Source organism: Pteropus alecto, unplaced genomic scaffold, assembly GCF_000325575.1.
Source record: "Pteropus alecto unplaced genomic scaffold, ASM32557v1 scaffold10, whole genome shotgun sequence".
Taxonomy (NCBI): domain Eukaryota; kingdom Metazoa; phylum Chordata; class Mammalia; order Chiroptera; family Pteropodidae; genus Pteropus; species Pteropus alecto.
In genome coordinates this window covers 10,472,712-10,494,128 of record NW_006431210.1, presented here as the reverse complement: position 1 = coordinate 10,494,128, position 21,417 = coordinate 10,472,712, and the positions used below count along the sequence as shown (strand labels likewise).

The 21,417-nt window shown below is 41.5% G+C and overlaps 1 protein-coding gene across 1 annotated transcript in view; it reads right to left on the bottom strand.

Annotated features, from left to right (window-relative positions):
- The window catches only part of CTDSPL (CTD small phosphatase like), a 114,404-nt gene that overhangs the window by 12,511 nt on the left and 80,476 nt on the right, over positions 1 to 21,417 (bottom strand). Inside the window, exons 3-6 of the mRNA XM_025038980.1 lie at positions 18,201 to 18,355; positions 10,786 to 10,818; positions 4,073 to 4,174; positions 1,015 to 1,071 (exon numbers count right to left, since the gene is read on the bottom strand). Of these exons, the coding sequence (XP_024894748.1) occupies positions 1,015 to 1,071; positions 4,073 to 4,174; positions 10,786 to 10,818; positions 18,201 to 18,355 (347 nt within the window). The remainder of the gene's footprint in view (positions 1 to 1,014; positions 1,072 to 4,072; positions 4,175 to 10,785; positions 10,819 to 18,200; positions 18,356 to 21,417) is intronic.

Genomic DNA, 21,417 nt, shown 5'->3' with positions numbered 1-21,417 from the left:
CCTGAGCAAGGGGCAGGAGACTGGAAGTCTCATTTTAACTCTTCGCTTTGTATGACCTTGAACCAACGCTTTTTCTGGCTGAGTCTGTTTCCCATCTGGACAATGATGTGGCTGGACCAACTGATTTCCAAGACCTTGCCAGTTTTGACACCCTACATACACTGAAGGGCCAAAGAGACTACTGACATCATTAGGGAAAGGCATCCTGTTGTAGATCAAGCATCAAGAGAGAGTTCCCTTCCTGGATATGAACATGAGTCCAGAGACGGTCACTTGAAGACGGTGGGGTTGACAGGAAGATGGTCAGGTCATCCCTATAAATCTCCCAACTCTTCAGCCTCCAAGGCTAGTTTTCCTACAATGTTTCCAATACATTCATAAATGAAGCCATTCCCAGAGGAGCTTCATGCAGGTAAGGGGAAATAAAAAATCAGAACAAAGAGGGACGCCAACTGACCAGGGTATCTTTATTAAAAGCTACCTGCTGACCCCAAAATGTACACCTTTCTCCCTTTCTCTTTGGGTTGGTTTTTTGCTAAAGAGTCACTGGAGAACATGATGCAGGAGAGACAAGATCAGGCTGGAATGGCTGGCATTGGAAATGGACATCTGTTCCTGAAAAGCCACCATAAGTGGGTGCCTTGTGGCATTTTCCTGCTGCCTGCTAAGCGAGTAGCCGAAAACAATTACATGAGGAAGTTAATTAGACCATCAAGCAAGACCAGTGGGATATATGGACATTTCTAAGAGTCTGCAGCAAATCAAAGAACTATTTGAACTTGCAAACACATCTAATACTTACAAATAGATTACAGTTTCCCTTATAAACTCAGTATAAATTCATCTGAGTGAAAAACAAGCAGAAAACTGTTATATTTATTTTACAAAGTTTGCTTCCTTTTGATTCAGTAATAAGATTATTACTGAAACAGGAATTTAGAAGTAAAGTTCATAAGAAATGTAATTACCAAAAAATGCTAACTGAAACTCAAATTAACTTTGCTTTCTTCTTACCTGATGTATAGTTCCATCTATTTCAACCGGAACAATAAAATCAGCATTACTAATAGGCTGGAGAGAAAAGAAACTATAATTAATATGTCTGAAAGAACAAAATAAAATCGGAAACTTTAGCAAGAAAAAAGCTTGCCTGTACCAATGTTTTTATTATTGGAAAAAAACAGTTCAGGAGAAGGATGTTGAAGCATGCTTTGGTTCCTTAAAATAAGCACAAGCAGGAAAGCACATTATTTTCTGTTCTGAATATTGTTATATTTTCAGTGTCTTGGTCCAACCTCTTTAAGCACCTGCCTTGCCTCAGAGACAAAATGGTGGGACAGCCTGGCTAGGGAATGAGGCTCCCCAGAAACTCCATCTCTTGCCTAAAGCCTTACCAGGATGATGGGGAACCATGCTGGCTACCAGGTGAGGGGGTGGGAGCTTACCAGGTCCAGGGGACAGTGCTACTTGAGGAAAATAATTTATACTGAACCCACAAGTACGAGTTGCCCTGTGATGGGCTGCTTAGCAGGAGATGCTCAGCACATGGACACAAAGCAGGGCCAAGGACTTGTCAGGTGAAGTCGGGGGCCACAGACCCATAACCTCGGGCAGGTTCTTCCCATCTTGGTTTCTTCTCTTTTCTGCAGCTACGGTAATGGGTCTCATGAGTGTCCATGGCTCCATCCAGTCCTGAGCATCAGTGACTTTAGGCCACTCCAGACTGCTCTAAGAAACATAATACCCAGCCACTCACAAGCTGCTGGATATTTAAAATAATGCTGACAATACTAATGGCATTTAAAATTCAAGTATGATTGTTGAATTTTCTCAGTGATGGACTGACATATAGTTCTAAACGGAACTCTACAAACTATTCAAATGAACAGACCCAGGGGAATCACCAGGCTGCAGACCCTTGGGACAAGTAGGAGAGAGATGGAGGGAAGGAGAGTGTGTATGCTGGCCACTCGGCAGGGGTGCTAGGTACAGAATCATTGTAAACACACATTCTTCTTTGATACGGAAACTGAAAAATGTGAAAAATACTAGACTGTAGAACCATTAAAGCACTCAGTAGAACCCCTGAAGCTTAGGATAACAGTTTATTCATTTCTATGGTTGGAAGGCAAAGGATTTCGGTATTTTATAACTTCAAAATTAAAATACATAATCATGCTAAGAAACAAAAAGGCAAGACCGAAGGAAGAAAACTCACAAGGCATTAAATTGTGAAATCATATTCCATAGTTTATGAGAAGGGAAAAACCATTCCTCAGCCCAGAGCAAGCACTCATCCTTGGTCTCCTGTCGTGTGTTGGTTGAGGGATGCCTTGCATGTCAAAGCCAGGGTTCTTAACCAGGGCCCATGAGCCTGTATGCTGTACCGCTGTATATTTTCAAGGAGAAAGGGTCATACCTTTTAGATTCTTGAAGGGCTTTGAAGTGCCCAGAATATTAAAAGCCAGACAATAAAGTATATTCTGCTTGCATATGTAGGCAAGTCAGGAAGAGAAGAAATGACAAGATGCTGTTCACATCAGCTGGTCCCATCAGTGCCCTGTGAGCAGGCCTTGAAGTGCCAAGGCCTGGCCTGTGGAATCAGGAACCCTCCGTAACCCTGTGTGGTCTAGCCAGCATTGCCCATACTCCTGGAGCTGCTTGGAGGGTGCTGTCTATGCTGTGATGGCAACTGACCCCTGCTCTACAGGGCTTCCCTCCCGAGGAACCAGGAAAAATCCTGAGCAATTTGCTGTTGGGGGAAGAAAGGCTTCCAACGCTGCCCAGATCTGAGCTGGGGCACAAGGCCCTGGCCCGATCCTGGAAGGGCCCTCAGTATTGAGGAATGAGGTGGTACCTATGTGCCCCAGTGGCCAGACAGGTAAATGTGGCCCCTCCTCCACTCTCCCAAAGGACTCGAAGACAACCACCTGGCCTTGTCTTCTCGAGGAGGGCCTCTGTGTAGTGAGAAGTAGGCACAAGGAAGGATGTCTCTGGCATGAAGGTCTTCAGGCAAATTTGATGGCTCTTCCACTTCCCACGCAACCATCAAGAATGACTACGGTTCACGTGAGACACCCCATCATGGATGGTGCCTTTCAAGCCTCTCAGTGAAGTAAGGAGAGCCTGGCTGGGGGTGTAAAGAGGGACGTGGCCTAACTGGCCCGTGGTAACAGAGCGATTCCATAGCCAGAACTGTCCCAAGGCAAACGGGATGAGGACCTGCTTCTGCTGTCTAGCACACCGGTCCCCTATTTCCAAACTTTTTCATATTTGCCTCCTTCAATCAATTTGTTCCATTTCAAAAAATGGAAACATGGTTAATTAACTCATGTCTTAATAATGCAGCCATGGCTGTTGCCACACAGAGTCCCTTCGGTAATTTGTACCTTTTGCTGTCATTCTGGTGGGAGCGGGAGAGTGAGGAAGGTGACGGGAGTAAGACTGTCTGATGCTCACTCCGACATCGCTGCAGCCCCGTACACTTCAGGAGGGAAGTCACACAGGTAGAGACCCATTTGGCTATAAAGCTTCTAAAATCCCCAGAAACCTCTTGCCATGAAAATGGTCAATCATAATAAATGGCTGAATCTGTTAAAATGCCCTAACTCTGGAGGTCTTCAGTGTTGGGCATCTTTCAAAAACTGGTCTGGGAAAACTTCCAGGATAGCAGGTTGCTTTGACAGGGCCTCCCCTGCCCCTCCCAATAAAACATATGGCACTCTGGTTACCTTGACACTCACTCGCTAGTGTCCTGGGGCATCGGTGTACTGACTTCTCTGTGCCGCCTGAAAGGTATTTCTGTGGTGGGTGAGAGTGTTAGAAAGCTCACATCTCATAAGAAAAAAATGAGGTTTCAGTGATACTGGCTGCCCAGCGCTTCCCCCTCCAAAACTATTGGTTAATATTCAACTACTTGAGTTAATGTTCACCTGAGTTAATATGCAACGGTTATTGGGATTTCTTCATGAATGATGAAGCCGTGTATTAACAACTGCAAGCTTTCATCCTTTCTCAATATGATCGTGACCAAATCATAGACATCACTGATTGCTTTTTTATGTTGATTTACCTTAAATGAACTGTGCACCAAGGTTTCATCTAAATCAATGACCACACATTTCTTTCCATAGTCAAGCACCGTCACCTCTGGAAGGAGGTATTTAGCTGGTGGCTAGAGAAAAAAAATCATTATTATTACCTTGATGTAAAAAACAAAACAATCCCCTTATTATTTTATTATATCGTGTCAATGATGTTAAAAAGGAAGTCAAACATTTAAATGGCTGGTCAAGCACATCCCGGAATTTTATTAAAATTAATAGAAATAAGTAGATTGCAATGGAAGTTTTACCATATACTGTCCATTGTCTGAATGGCTATTATGAGGACCTAAGCTTTAGAACCAGACAAACCTGGGTTTGAGTATCAGCTCTTTCTCTTTCTCGGCTGTAAGTTGGGATAATTAATACCTACCTTAAAAGGTTATCAGCTATAACTGCAGTAAAATGCTCTACATTCTGCCTGACACATATGGTGGCTACTGTTATTATTAAAATGGACTACACAAAAATGAATGTTTAATTATAACAGCTACTCTAACTATGCAGGCCCATTTCCTGGGTCATATTTTGTCTGAAATTCACTGTGGTTCATAAATATATTTCAGAGCTATATTGAAACCACAGGGTTTTTTTTTTAATTGACTGCAGTATTCAAAAACTTGAAGAGAAACTATAGATCGGCCAGCAAATGCAATCCAAAGTGACCTCCAATATGACATAGAAATAAAACTGGTCTAGGTCGAGTGCCCTGCCTTGTGCCTGTCCCACTGTGGGAAAATATTGAGCAAATGTGGCATTTCACCCATCTCTGTCTCTGGAAGTTATACGTTAATCCACATGCTGTGTGTTAACCAGAAAATTTATTTATATATCTTTGTAGCAGCTGACGCTAATCTTGTGATAAAGAGGTTATAAAGAGTTAATAGATATCTAATGCTAGATATCTCCAGACGACCTCATTCTTGATTTAGAGTATTTATTTCTTTGGGCTTTGCCTCATTCTAGAAATGATTTAAAGTATTTTAGTTTAGTTGGTGGCATGTTTGGTGCCCAATGTTAACTAGCTAATTTTCTGCCCTGGAAGAAGGTCAAGCTCTGTTCAATATTTACTGCAAAACAAAACACAAGCAACGATCTGTCCACAGACACTGAAGAATGGATAATTTAGCTTATCAAATAAAACAAGAAAAAATGAAATCAAGAAGCAATTCCTTTTAAATGGCTATTTCCTATTTTTTTTTTGTTTGTTTGTTTAAACTGAATATTTGTCAAGGATCTAGAGTTAATTTTGGACTTTAGCTGATTCAATAATAAATAGGAGGCGGTCAGCAGGTTACGTAAATTTGCAAGAGCAATGACCATCCTAGCAGGCAGGGACTATCCAGGATGAGGCTACGGGTGGGGACAAAAGCATTTCTAATTCTAGAGGGGGTCTCTCAACTGAGCATGGCTATTTCACCGTCTCCAACATTATCCAGAAGAAAAAGCCTTTATGGCCTTCCAACTCCCTTGGCTCTAATTAAAGCTCAGCCAGCAGTCTTTTTAACCCTGCAGCACTGGGAGGAGATGTGCCTCATACACAGGGCATGCGATCTGAGGCCCTAGGAAGAACTGTGTCCTTCATTACAAGCCAGCAAGCTAGCAGGTTATTAAAAAAAATTAAACTTGTAAGAAGTTTTTTTATTAAAAAGGCAGGGTATGATGAGTTCTATCGATGAACTTAATAGGGAGTTTCTGGGTTATTTCTGTTGTTTAGACCATAGAAGCAAGCTTGCTGTGATTAGAATAAAACTTAACTTTTTATTATATAATTATGTAATAAAAACACATTCTCACTGTAAAGAATATAGACATGTCTCTTTTCCATGCCCCCACCCCCACCTCATTCCTTTGCCCAGATTGCTCCCTTTTTAGTTTGGTGTGTGTCTGTCCAGTCCTTTCTCTATGTGTTTATACACTAAAATAACATTTTAACTTTATGTAATTGCTAGCTTGGAGAATAAGGATCTAGAAATTCTACCGCTAGCATATCTGAAAACATCAAAGACCTGCCAAAAGTGGCTCAGTTATTTTCTAAACCCAAGAATAAAAATTACTTTCTTAGCATATTTAACTCACATTTTACAGGCATTCTGTGAGTTAACAGTAAGTAAAAAGCCTCACTACCATTCTGAGAGAAAATAATGAGAAGGGTGTTAAACAAACTATTGACTTAACATTTGAGCTGCAGAGAACAAGGCCAGGCAGGGGGCAATGGGCTAGGAGGGTTCTATTAATCCTAAACCTGTTTCTTAAATGTGCATAGTTTCTCTGAGAGTTTGGCTTTAGATTAATGCAAATTGTTTAGGCTGTCAGTAAGAATTCTTCTGGACAGCCATGTCCTTGGAACATGCAAGGACGCTATATAATTGCAATAGTTCTTTGTTACTTCAATGGATCTGTTCAGGTGATGCTTGAATCATTAACTAAAATTGTCTTGAGGTAAATTTTCTCCCAGGCTATCGTTAAGCTGAAGAACAAGAGAAACACGCCTAATATAAAGCCTTTCTGTGCAAAATCACTTGCTCCAGAGCACATGGCCAGCAGGATGGAGGAGGCGGAAATCCCGGGCAGAAACCACGTGGGATGAGCAGGGAGGAGGACAGGACATGGCTTGCTCTCTAAGGTTTAGGAAGGGCATTCATTCAAGTTCTTTTCCTGGGAGTAGATCTGAAATTTCCTGTCCTCAGTAGTAAACCGGTAGCCATAAATATAGTTCACTCTATAGTTCATTTCTTTACTTGCCCAACACACCCTCGCAAATCTTACAGATGTAGTACCTCTTCTTGGTACCTCAGATTTCTTTTTCTTTTTTTCTTTTGTACTTAAGAGTTCTCAGGCTGAGTCTGCACACTGTACTCCCCAAGTCTGAGTTCAGGGTAGAGAGCTCAGGGCTTACAGCAGGAGGTGGGCAAAGGAAACTCTAGATCATCTTTAACTAGAATCGCTGTTCTGCTTATATGTTCTTCATAAGTTTGTTGGATAAAAGTATGCTACTGCTTATTACAGGGTTTAGGGAAATAGCACAGAAACAACTGTCAAAACAAATCCCCCATCCCTCTCAGCATTTTCATGGCTCAGCTACATAACGCCCTCGTGTTGTGAGCATTGGTATGCTGTGTGATTCAAGTGAGAGTGTAGCTATGAGAGGAGTCGGGTCACAGCCCCAGTGGCGGTCCTTACTGGGGCCAAAGCATTTGAGTGCTCACTGTCAGCCATGACCACCCAAACGTCAGGGGCTCCTCCACCTGTTCCTCTGCAGGGTTTCCTTACCCTTCAGTACCTGGCTTTTACCAGATAGCCCATGAGGCTTCCAGTAAGATTGGTGGACGGCCCCAGCTCACAGTTTGGAGACAAATATTACTAAGTGGAACATTTAACATCGAGTCCAGATAAAGATGTCATTTCCAACAGGTGTGCAAAAGATGGATTACTCAGTAAATGGTGTTGTGACAACTGACTTGCCACTTGGAAAAGGAAATAAAGCTGGATCACGACTTCATACCTTACTCTAACATAAATTCCAGACGGATCAAAGACTTAACTCTAATGATAAAACCATTAAAGTGCTAGGAGAAAATATGGGTCAGTCACAGAGTGGGGAGATCTTTCTAAGCATGACATAAAACTCAGGAGCCATAAAGGAGGAGATTAATACATTCGCCTATATGAAATTAAACTTCTGTGGCCAAAAATGATTATAAACAAGGCCAGAAGATATAAATTTGGGGGGAAGACGTAATTTCCTTGAAATTTAAAAAGATAACACAGTATAAAATGCAGAAAAAATGAATAGGGAAGAAGAAAGACATACGGGCAATAAATCTGTGAAAAGATGTTCTTACTCATTTATAAAGAAATACCAGTCAAAGCAATAAATCGATGTCATTCTTTACTTTCAGATTAGCAAAGATTAAAAAAGCTGATAAGGGAATGGACAATGCCATACACTCTTGATGGGAATGTAAATTAGGCTCTTGGAGAACAATTTGGTTTTAATCTACCAAAAATGTAAAATATACCTTTTGATCTAGCATTTCCACAATTAGGAAATGATCGCACAGACACTATCACTCAAGTCCATTAACACACCTGCACAAAAATATTCCTGAGAAGTATCAGTAATAGCACAGAAGGAGAAACAAAGTAAATACTGTCAACTATAGGCAAAACAATGAGGTAGATGCTATGTACTAATATTAAAAAGATGTTCAAGGCATCTTATTAAAAGCAAAATTAATTTTGCAAAACCCTCATTTGTGTAAATAGGCTTCTGTTTGTTTAGAAAATTTCTAGAAGGATGTATAACAAATATTAAAAGTGGTTAGTCTAGGAAGTTGGGACAAAGTTAAGAATTTTTCTATTTGGATTTTTCAGTATTCCTTTTAAACCATGAGCTTAAATTATTGCTTAGTAAAAAATCAAAAGACCAAACCTGCACATATAAACAGAACAGCAGGAGAATGAAGAAAGAGGGGTGAGGTGAGAAGCAGAGCTGGGGGACTCCAGCTGGAATTACTCTGTATGCCCACAGGCTCAAGGGAACCTTTCCCTTTCAAGTTCAGGGCCTAGAAAAAGCTTTCAGGAGGCTGTGGAACCTGGTTTGTAGGCTCAGCGCAAGCCTGTATTTCTGGTCCTGTGGTGTGGCACACCAAGCTCTTAAGGGCTCCAAGCACTGACAGGTACCCCTGTGGTCCAGAAAGGACAGTGTTACTGTGTTTATGTGACAGGCAGCCTTGACAGTGAGGTGCAGATTTTGCAGGGGATCCCAAGGCTCAAATCCCAGGGCTGAGCTGCTTTTCAGATGGACTTAGGTTTAGTCCTGTGTGCAAAGCAGGCACATGCCCATCAGCAGAACTGCTTTTCTGGAGTTTATCATCAAAAGATGCAAGTTACTTCAGCGAGGCTTTGTTTTTCTGCAAGGTATTTCACAGATTCTTAAGGCCTGACCCAGTGTCTTACACGTAGGAGGCAGTCAGCAGTTTCTTGATCTAGCGATGGGCTAAATTATACAAGGAGTCTTTTTCTCCTTGGATATTTTATTCCAGGATTCTAGAATGAGTCTAGATTTGTGGGAAAATGCTCATTTTCCTCAGCAGAATGTTTACCCTAACAAATGCTTGATTCAGCATTTAACTTTAAAGACAGCAGCAGTGAATTAACTTTGAGAAAAAACAGTGCTCTTAGAATATCAGAGGCAGAGGGAGAGATGCCACCTGTCACCTGTTTAATATAGGTACCTTTGCTGGAAAAATACAGTATATGAAACAATTTTGTATAAAGGCTAAATGGAGACCTCTGGTTATCAATTCCACTGGGGATTGATAATATGAGAAAAAGTCCAAGGAAAAATACACGAACAGATCTTAATCCTACTCAAACACTGGATAAGAAGACATGCTGCTTGATCAATCTTTTTGATCAGTTTCCCCAACAAAGCCCAACCCCCTAAGAACTCGGGTTTCTCACCCCCAGCACTACTGGCATTCTGGGTTTGATAACTCTTTGCCATGGAGGGCATCTTGGATGTTACAGGATGCCTAAGAGCATCCCAGTCATGCTGGTAAAGTCAGAATCACCCTACAAACTCTTATACCCTGTTAATCAATGGAAAGTTAAAATTTTGAGAAAAATAAAAGTATCAAATAAATACTTTTGGGGCAATTTGTAAGTGATACGCACTACCAAATTTAGAGTCAACCTGTACTAATGAATCCATTCCTTTCAATGTAGGATTGCTATGTCTCTTGGATGTTTCCAGAAAATATGTGAAAAAAGTCCAAGGAAAAAATAGAGAACAGATTTGAATCAGACAATCTAAAAGAATCTGTATGGATTAAAATATCCATTTATGGACATCTTCTATTAAAATCTATATCCTTCTCTAAGATCACAGGACTGCCTGAAAGGTCTTGTTTGATATGGACACCCAACAGCAAGTTTCTTTTTGGAGTCAGTCATTGGTTTCCTGCTCCAAATGGCTCCACTGGCAAAGCAGGAGGAAGAGAAGGAGCAGTAGGGACGTGGGATGGGTGAGGGGTGGCCGGTCCAGGCCTGTGCTAGGGGTGAACACTGGTACAGCTATCCTCCCGAATTCCAGGGCTGAAGACAGAAGTCGGGGCCCTGCAGGATGCCCAGCTGGAGCAGAGTTACAGCACGGCCAGCCTGTGGGCGTGCGGGCGGATCCTGCAAGATCAGGGAATTCAACTGGGGCGATTTTCTGATGTCAGAACTATGGCCAAGCTGCGATGTTGCTGAATAAGTCAGAAATGGTCTGCTCGCTGGGGACATGGGCCTGGTGAGCCCAGTTCCACCGGGACAGAACCTGCTACAAAGACTAATGTCTGGGCAAAAGTATGTCCCCCGTCTGCGGAGCTGGGTGGCACTAGGGTGCTGGGGTGGGGGAGGGCGGCACGCTGTCTCAGCTTATTCAGACCCTTCATGGAGAGAAGGAAAGTGAGGATTTGCTGGTGATCCTGCTGTTCCTGAAGAAGGCAACTCTACAGAACTTCCTGCTCAGCGTTTAAAATGCAGCTTCATTTTTCTTTTCGACAGAGCAGAGCTGTTTATACCGCATGATAAAACTCAACATAAACAAGAACATAAAATCTTTCACATTAGTAGGCTCAAAGCTACAAGATTTTATGAATGTTCAAATAAAATCGGATAAATATATACATACACTTGGTATGGGAATGACCTGCCTCTGGTCACCCTGAGGAAAAAGAAAAAAAAAAAAATCATTGTCAGATTTGAAGAAAAGTAGATTATATACCGAAAAGAAACTTGAAAGCACTCTTGAGTACAGCAGGCATATGATTTCTCTATCCTCTGTACCTTGGTGGTATTTAATGAACAGGAGGAACCCAAACACCTTCCACACTTAGGGCCCTGGACCCCACTCTGCCTCCCAGATACTCCCTCCCCTGACAAACCGGGCTGGGTTCCTCAGGCTCATTAATCATCTTGTTTATTTGAACAATGCCTCCCTTCCTCTCAGGAATTTAATCCTTCATTGAAAAACAAAAACGAAAACCCATACTTTACTTTGATCCATGAATCCCTCTAATAATTGGCTTGTTTCTTCTTTTAAGTAAGTTTTTCCCTAAAAAGACTTAAGCCTGAAGTCTATATAATAGGCAGGGAAAGGAAGCCAAGTTCATCAGATCACCAGGATCCCGCTGGTCACTCTTGGTCCTTTTCTAGGGGAAGACTGGGCAGAGCGGACAAGGCAAGGTACAGGAAGTGTCCTGAGGCCACAGACACGGGAACAGCTTTCTCTTTAAGGGGAGTAAAACCTGTATTCACAGGAAATGTGAAGAAAACTCAGGCCCCAAGGAAGGGCCTCAACCATTCCGCAGCCTGGAATTCCCGCCATGCCAAACCTGCTTGATGGAAACACTTCATTTTAGCATCATTAAGAAATGCTAATAAAAGAACAAATTTATCTTCATTGAGCATTTCCCATTTATGTGCTGCTGCTGCTTTTTTAGGTGGGGGGATGGGAGGCGATGAATAATATTATGGTTTCTGAGGAGGAGATGCACCGTTTCACGCTCTCCCACACTGAACGATCTGTGAAAAGTGTATCCATCTTTATTGAGGGGGTCACTGGTGACAGGAGCCTCACAGAAAGGGGCCAAGCCTACTGTGGACAGGGCAGGTGGCTGGCTCCTTTCTGAGCTCTGACTCTAAGAACCATTTAGCAACTTGATTGTCTCCAGCCCCCAGTCATTACCTCTGTGGTGGAACAGCAACTGTTCCTCTTGAGATAATCTTGATGGCTTTTCCCTTTTCCAGGACACTTGGGGCTTCTCTTAAGGATTCTAAGGATTCCAGGCTCAATATCTCTTTGTCCTGGGGGCCTGTCTTGGACATTGTGGGATGCTTAAGAGCATCCGTGGCCTCTACCCACTAGATGCCTGTAGAATCCCCCAGTAGTGACAATCACAAATGTCTCCAGACATTGTCAGATGTTCCCTAGGGGGCAAAATCGTCTCCAGTTGAGGACACTGAGCCAGTGGGAGACTGCGAACAGGTGTACCTTCATGTGAGATGAGCACGTCAGTGACGTGAGAAATAATAATAACGAACATCTGAAGGGCTTGATAAAGCATAGACTATGACCAAGGATGCTACTCTAGATGTTTGTGCTACAAAATTACCCTAGAGGTTTACATGCATGTGTGTGTGTGTGCACATGGGGTACGCATGTATTAGTGAGTGTCCAGCAGTCTCATTTACATTGTCATCACCCTTCAAAGTTCTCCCCGGTCTCTGCTATTGGTGTCTCCTAGGAGCTGACTCTTCCTAGCCTCTGGCCGGGGGCTACAGGCACTTTTATGTGGGCAAGTGGCCTGAAGGTCCAGGGTGCCACTGCGATGGTGGCAATGGCGGCCATTCCAGGCCACCTCCATGGAAGCTTTTCTCCAGGGCAAAGTAAATATGCAGGGCAGATGGAAACCTAGAGGCCATCTGCTGCCTCAGTTCACAGCCTTCCCTTTTCTTCGCATGCTGAGGCCCCAGAGGCAGGGAGAGCCGAGGCAGCAGCAGTAGAGACAGGCTGGAATGTGCTTCCACAGCAAACAGGTCTGGGCTTTGCGCTCCAGGGGACCCGGCCAAGCCGAGAGCAAAGGGCAGAGGGTCCTGCTCTGGGAATCGGCTGCTCCTCTTTGACACAGGCTCTTTCTATGGGGTTTCACAGACTGAACTGTCAAGTGTTATACAGATGAGGAATTACTCAGAGCGACTGACCCTCCTTCTTTAAAAAGCCATTCTGATAAATGTTAACTGAAGGAGGTCCATGAATGAACAGCAAATCCAGGTGAGCTCAGCTCTGCCAGAGGAACTGCCTTTAATGAACTTTATTCTCTAATACACACAGCTAAACACAACAGGACACCTTCCTGGGGTGCAATACCTTTTTCTTATGTCATTTCATCTAGGCAGATGCTATTTAAAAAAAAACTTTTACTGTGACCATAGTGATTTTCCACTTTTTAAATTCTCTACAGGTCTAGGGTACGGACTATGTTCCCTTCACTAACAGCAATTTTCTACAGCAAAGATTTTTAAAATTGGGGGAGGGAGAGTATGAGGAGAGGGCATGGAGGGGAGACGTCACAGTCTGGGGCTGCGTTAGGGTTTTCAGTGGCATCTCCTCATACGAATTCCACCGAAATATTTTTCTACGCCAGTGGAAAGTAAGGTTTAATATCTGTTAAGGCAAGTCATCTTTTGCTATTTTTTTTTCCAGAAATTTCTCAGCTATTCTTAGACATTTTTTCTTGTGTATAAATTTCAAGTCTTCCTAGCCAGAAACACAGCACATTTGTCTATAAATAAGAACCACCGTATCAAAACCTTTAAATAATTTAAAAATTTTTTTTGTAGTTAATTTTGGTTTTCTATGTAAATAATCATGTTACCTGCAGATAAAACTAGTTTTTGTATCGTTTCCATATTTATGACAATTGTTTCATTTTCTTATCTTATTACATTAGCCAGAAACTGCCAGTGATTTTTCTACGTTGTTTGCTGTTTGAGAAAATAGCTTTTTTAACCATTGAAATGGTTTTCTTCTATATGTTTGGCTGTACTACTGATTGGTATTTAAAGGTTTATGGCTATTATATACTTCACACATTAGAACTTTTAGCATTATAAAATGTTCCTCTTTCTCCTGTTTAATGCTTTTGGCCCTGTTTTGTCTGATATTAATATTCCACTTTTACTTTTTATTTGACCTACTTAGTACATTTTGCTCATCTATTTTCCACCTTTAAAAATCACTGCATGTTAATGCCGGGTCAGAAACTATTAGCCACCTGCTGTAACAGTCATTAGCACAGCTCATTCTAGTTTTCTTTCTGGGCACATGGCAGGATTACACATCCATGCCTCTTAAGTTAGGCTCAATCATGTGAACTGCTCTGGCCAATAAGATGTAAGTTGAAACGAGACATGTTACTTCTGAGTGAAAACTTTAAGAACCTGCATGATTACCACATTCCCTTTTTGCCTGCTGGGACAATCATGGAAGCAGAGATGGGGCCTTCTTCAGTCTAGGTCCATGAATGAGGATAAGATAGAATTATACGATCCAATAACAATAGCTATTAGTCACATGTGGCTATCGAGCATGTGAAATGCAGTTAGTCCAAATTACGATGTGCTATCAATGTAAAATACACATCAGATTTTGAAGAATTAGCGAGATAAAAAGAATAAATTGTATCCCATTGATAATTTTTTTCTGTTGGTTAACATGTTGAAATAATATTTTGGGTATATTGGGTTAAATAAAATATATTATTAAAACTAATTTATCTTAAAAACATTTTTAAATGAGGCTACTAGAAAAAAATTTAAATTACATAAGTGGCTCACATTGTATTTCTACTGAACTGTGCCACAGAGCAGAAGGCACAGGCAATGCATGATAAACTTGCATGCAGCATGAGTGAAAACTAAGCTTTTATTGTTCTAAGCCTCTGAAGTTTGAGGGATGTTACTGCAGCATAACTGAACCCACACTGACTGGTACAGCTACTCAGCAGTCCTTCCTATTTTCTACTTTGTGAAAAGAGCTCCGATTTTGTTGAGGGCGGGAATTTGCTGGTCTAAATGCTTTCCGTTTTGTGTCTCCCTTGCTGCGGGAGAGTAGCCATGTGACAAAGTTCTGGCCAATAAGACACAAGCAGAAGTCTCTTGGAGTTTTCTGTAAAAGGGGTTATTTTCCATAAAAGGGACAGACATGGCTATTGTTACTCTTCCTTATCTTTTCCCCTTCAATGTGGATATGCTATCTGAAGCTTCTGACTTTGAGATAATAAACACTAAGCATGAGGATGAAGACAAACATGTTAAGGATAGTAGAGCAGAAAGATGAAAGAAAGAACAAAAAGAGACTGGGTCCCTGATGGTATCATCAGGCATCTAAACTAACCCCAGCTATGGCCAAATTCAGGCTTTTTATCTGACAAAAATAATCCCCTGTGTTTAAGCTATTATTTGTCAGCTTTTTTTACCTACTGCCAAAATCATTCCTATCTGATACAGGTATGTTCTTGGCAACACATATGGCTGAATATTTCAAGCCAATCTGATATAGTTTTGGTCTTTTGTTAGGAGAATTTGGTTCATTAAATTTGGTTTTATGTCTACTTTTATGTTAGGTTTACTACTTATTAAGTAATTTGTTTTTTTTCGCTTTCCTTAATTTTGATGGCTTGTTCACATTTGTTTACTTCCCCTTTCACTCTCTGTGAATTTTGAGAATCTATTTTCTAATTGTGCTACTTGTTATAGTTCTATTCCTAACAGTCATGTTTATTCTACATTTTCTATAATTATATTGTAACTGAATATCGACCTTAACCAGATTTTTTTTTTTTTTGCCCCCTCTCTGAATCATTATATGTCTGAAAATGTACTTCTTTTTCCCTAATTGATAAATGATATATTGGTCACAAAGAATTTCTGGTTTGTAATTTTTTTCTCTCAATAGCCTATAAACATTTTTCCATAGTCTTCTGGCTTTCAGTGTTGCTGCTAAGAAGTCTGGTACTAGTATAATTCTCTTTTCTTTGAAAATAACTTGTTCTGGTAGCTTGTAGGATTTTCTCTTTCTACCTAATTTCAGAATGTCAACAGCATATATCTAGGCCTGTGATCCCCTGCTTGCCCTCCCTAATCCTGCTATAGACTTGGGAAACCCTTTCGATCTACACATTGAAGCTTTCTTTCAGCTCAAGAAAAATTTCTTCTATCACGTTTTCTCTTTCTGGAACTCCTATTATGTGCATGTTAGATCTCCTAGGTGTCCCCCGCCCCGCCCTGGCCAATTACCATCTCTGTGTTTCTGGTCTGAACCGTAAGACATTTCTTTCATTTGTTCTTTCAGAACGTTAATTCAGTTCTTAGCAGTAACCATTCTCGTTCTCCTTTCCCTCAGTTTGTTTACTGAATTTTTATATTTAGAAATCATGGACTTTTTTTTTTAAGTTCTAAAAGTTACTTCTGTACTCAAAATTCATTTCCTGAAATATCATTTCGTGAATTGTCAGAGTTCTCTTCTATTTCTTCCATTAGTGTTACCTCAGTATGAGTCTCATATATTCTAGTTTTTCAACTTGGACTTTCTTGGCAGTGGCAGATGAGGGAAAAGTCCAGCACCGAGTGCTGTTTTCATGGTTCAGCGGAGTCCAAATTGACAAACCACAAAGAGATGAAGAAAATCTCTGTACTCCTGGGCTCCACCGGGGCACAAGAACTGAAAGCAATTCAGCTCATCAGTACAGGGCCTCCAAGGACTACACATATCAAGTGGGCCCACAGACTCTGCTGGCTGGTTGACCTCCCAGGACTATATATTTTAAGTCTTTGTCCTAGGACTTGACAAGAGACATTTTCCACTGTTGGTGGTTCCCTGCTTCTCAATGAGTACCAGTGCATGCTCTTTCCCCAGAGACGTCACGAAAATCGGCAGCCTTAACGCACTTCCCAGGCTCCACCAGCAGGCTCACCAGGGTTTATCCAAGAGAGGGATTTTAAATGGTTAGAGCCACGTGCTCAGGCTGCCGACATCCTAGGATCCCCTTCTTTACATTCATGTGTACTTTTAAATTAATTTATTTTCTAATTGCAAAAGTATTTGCGCTAATTCTGTGAAAATGGGAAAGTCTAAAAGAAAAAAAAAAGAAATAAAACATAAAGGAGAGGAGAAAATCCTATATGTAATCCCACTAGTCCGAGATAATTTCGTCATAGTTTGGCATACATCATTCCAGTCTTATAAATGCCTCTGTGTGTATATGACTGTATACATACTTATACATATACTCACCTACTATATTTTAGCCTTTCCCCCTTAAGTGATATATTGTAAAAATTTCCCTGCATCACTAATATTTATGAGATGTCATTTTTAATAGCCGCATTAATTACATGGTTATTCTATAGATCTTTTATCGTCTATAAAAGAGAATTGTTGATTATCAGGTTTATAATTTTGCAATATCGTAATCTATGTTGGATTGTATCTTACAGTTAAATCTTTGTACATCCATAGTTATGTCAATAAAGTGGAACTGCCTGGGTGAACAAATGGGCATAATGTTAAGATTTTAAGATCATATCGCAAAATTTCCCTCCAGAAAGGTGTAACCAATTAACACTCCTACTGATAATCAATTTATATCCTCTACCCTCCTCTCACTATCCCCATGCCAAACCCAAATCTTATCTTTAAAAATACATTTGATAATTTGATAATAGAAAAGGATATCTCATTGTTTTAGTCCGCATTTCTTTGATTACTAACCATATTGAACAATTTTTCATGTTTACTGACCAACGGTATTTCCTATTTTGTGAAATGCCTGTTCACGTCCTTTGCTCGTGTTATTGGGACATAAAGATTTGCGACTTTTGTGTCTTCGATCTTGAGAATTTTCAAAATAAAAAATCCCCTTTGCCTCTCTTGGTGATTTTTACCTAACATTTATTTAGACCGAATTAACACTGCAACCCCTGCTTTCTTTTTGCTTATACTTGTGGATGTCTTTTTATTTATCCTTTTACGTTTTGAGTTTATTTAGAATATGTATATAGACGGTACATGGGTAGAATTTTTTTTCACCTATTGTTACAATCTGTTTAAAAATTTTTGTTTGATATGTGTAAAAGTATAGGAAACAAACATGTTTGTTATTAAACAAGGTAGTTAAAGCCATTTAAATTTATTATTGGCTCTTTTCCATGTCTGTTTCTCCTTTTGTCTTTCCATTTCTTTGCTAATGGTTCTTTAACTCTCTGGTTATGTATTCGACTTCTCAAGATGTTAAATTCTATAACACCTTATGTTATAAACATGTGACTCTTATAACTCTCATCAAATATGTTCTTTAGTTGCTACATGCGAATGACTGAGATCTCCTTTAACAAAAAAGATGACTTTTCCGGTAATTTCGGATCTTGAAGTAAATGGCTGCACCCATACTGTCATAGGCTCTTATTAAGGACATTTGTCAAGAATGGGACAGATATGCAGCTACTGCAGTTCTGCTGAGTTCACAGTTCCCCATCCAGACTGACCTTCTGAAGCCCACCATTCTCCTCCACCAGTGGCGGAAGCAAACTGGGGTTGCTGGTTGGTGGCGCCTCCACATTGTAGTCACGGAAGCAGCAGAAGAAGGAGCTGAGGATGCTGCGACTCCTCTGCTTCTTTAAGCTGACGTTACACTGGGATGCTGGAAAGAGAAACAGGGCACACTGTGGCCGACCGCAGCACGTACTCACAGTTGCAATGCACTGTGAAAATTCGAATGTGCAGTTGCTCACCCCGCCCCCCTTTGCCCCCAGCCCTGATACCAGGACAAGAAGATGAAGGGCCCCAGGAAGTAACTCTAAAGGATTGTTATTCAACATCCTAAAGGGCCAGCTGGCTGCTGGAGTCCAATCCTGCTGGCTGGACAGAATACCTCTGACCTCAGCCCAGTGGGGGCTGCTTGCTCATTAAGTGACCTATCCTTAGGGTCAGGCACCATCTGCATTCCTGATCCCAGCAGATAAAGTCTTCTGACCCTGCACTAAGCACTACTTCAAAACAAAGATCCTTTAAGGCACAAATCAGACTTGACACTCTGAGAAGCATTTCTCTGTTAAATGTACCAAGAGTCACTTTGAAACCAGGTTCTTAGACGCTGCCTGTTCACCATGGAAATGACTCATTTCATGGGTTAAGAAATAAGATGTATAAGGGCACAAAAGAGCCCCCTTTCCTGCCACTTGTTGAGAAATTGATGGGAGCCTGGATCCACAGAGCTCAGGGCTGAAGCCTTCCCTTATACTTAAACATAAACAGCAGGAGATATGGGACAGAGGACATGCGTCCTGGCCCGAGCAGGGCTGGCCAGGGCAAAGCCCACCTTCACGAGGCCCAGCGCGACACTGTGCCATGGACGCGCTCCCTGGCCTGTCCTAGACTAAAGCTCTGGGAGAATGATGGAGCCTTTCTGAAAGCCAGGGCTCAGGACAAGCTGCCGCAAGTCAGAAAGAGAAGGTAGAAATCAGTATAGATGAAAAACACACCTCAGGGGAGGAGACAGACAACTTGGAGGGGCAGGAGCCTGGGAATGTGGCCAGGGCTGTCCCACCACATACCATATCTGGGTGGGTCAGTAGCGTTCTGAGTAGAGGCCACGGGCAAAGGGACCATGTTTAAGGTTAATGGGAAAATTGCTAGTGTAGGAAATTAAGTTCACAAGATAACTGTTGGAGTTTCTCTCTCCTAAAAGCAATTCTGGCACAATTCCTCTTTTTGTACACGTGAGTGATTTGTATTGCACCTTGCCTCTCAAGAGATCACAAAACCTTTGCTAAAAATCTTGAGGGTTCTCTCCTGTTGGCAGGAAAAGCAAATGCACTCAGATGGAAAGCTTGAAAAAAAGGATGGGAAAGCTGTTTTGCCCGCAACTCTACAGGCGTAGATGGTCTGTAGCCTGGGTTTGGGCAAATGGCCCAGGAAGTGTGAATCTAAGATTCGCCACTCACTGGAGATGAGCTTTCAAGCCATAAACCCTTGGAAAAGCTGGCTGTTTGATCTTCCTCGTGAATCTCTGGGTGCATGTCACAGGGTACCATTTAAGGCCTCATGCCAGGCCAGACCGGGCCACAGAGACCATCAGACATAGAGGCTTTCCCAGCAGCAGTGGTGGGAAGCAATGATGACCACTGTTTACCAAGGACCAGCCCTCTAAGTCAGTCCTCATCTCCTGTATTCCTTAAAGCTACCCAAGGAGACAGGTGTTGCTTCCATCTTACTGCTGAGAAAATACAAGTAATTGTGTGTGTCAGGATTTCGAACCCAAGCAGGCCTGTTTCCGAAGTGTGTGCTTTCTCCATGTGCCATGCTGAAGACAATCTTGAAACAACTTAGGTCAGATTAAGGAGGGAACATGCCAAATGGAGAGAAAAGTACTATAATAATCTCACATTTAATATAAATGATTGGTTAATCGGTTTTGTTGTTACATTGAGTGATTTAGGTTTTATGCCACTCAAATAATTTAGTCAGAGGAAGGAAAAAAAACCTCTCTCTTCCCCAGCTAATAGCACATTTCTCTGCAAGTAAATGAGGTATTTGTTCACGTCTCAGAGATACTGAGCAGATAATACCCAAGCTGGGCAGTAAACAGTTGGGCAAAAATCACCTTCCCAGATCCTATTTTCATCCTTGGATCATGGAAATCTTCCCCACAACTAACAAATTAACAACCGAATTTATATGCTAAAAACATCCCAAACCTGGAGCCAGTGAGCTACTTATAATTTCCACCATATGATTACTTACTATGTAGAAGCCATAAATAGAGCTGAGAGAGTCACGAAATTAGCTTGAGTCACTGGGGAGGCCATCACCCCCTGATGGGGAAATGGCAGTATACTCAGGTTCTCCCTTCTGTATATTAGGAGGTAAACTAGCCCAAGCGGCCTTAATTCCACAGCTTGGGAGGAAGGGTCCAGGCTTCCTCCTGCTAACTAAGGTTACTTCTAGAAACCTCTGGCCGGCGGGGCGCTTTTTCATTTTCCAATCATTCTTGGATTGTTCTGGTGCTTTCAAAATCAGGCCAGCTGGGTAAATGGGTGGGTTTCCTCAGGACCAGCCAGCACTGGCCTCACCCCACCCTCCGCACTCATTTGCTCCTAAAAGAGCTCAAGATGTTGGCTGCCTGGGTCTAATGACTCTACTGCCTTCCACCCCAGCTGCAGCCTCTCCTCCAGCTACAGTCCCTGATTTACTCATAAAATATCCGGTAAAGGGATTTGGCTGACACATGAAATTAAAGTCCATAGTTTAATGGACAAATGCTTACATTATAACATTAGATCAGAAAAGCCAGATAAATAATTGTATATCTCACTTGATCATAATTGTGCAAAACAAATTAAAAAAATATAAATAAGACTTGCAAAAATTTGTCAGTTAACAGTAATAGTCAGGCTATGGGTGCTTACATTTTTCATTCCGTATTTTCCAAATGTTTTATGGTGATTTTATATTACTCTAACAACAGGAAAGCAAACAACCTTGTTAAGCTCTTTCAGCAACTTCATGAAGCTCAGGAGAAACTGTATCCTACTTCTAAATCTAAATCTTTAGACTGACATCTCTGCTTTCCCACACCTTGCCCGTGAAGTGAAAACCAGACAACAGAAGTGTTGTAAAAAGCCTTACAGGAAGTAAGTAAATGTTGCTACTATCATGGCCCCCATCCCACTCCCGGACTGCAATATTGCCAACAAAGAACAT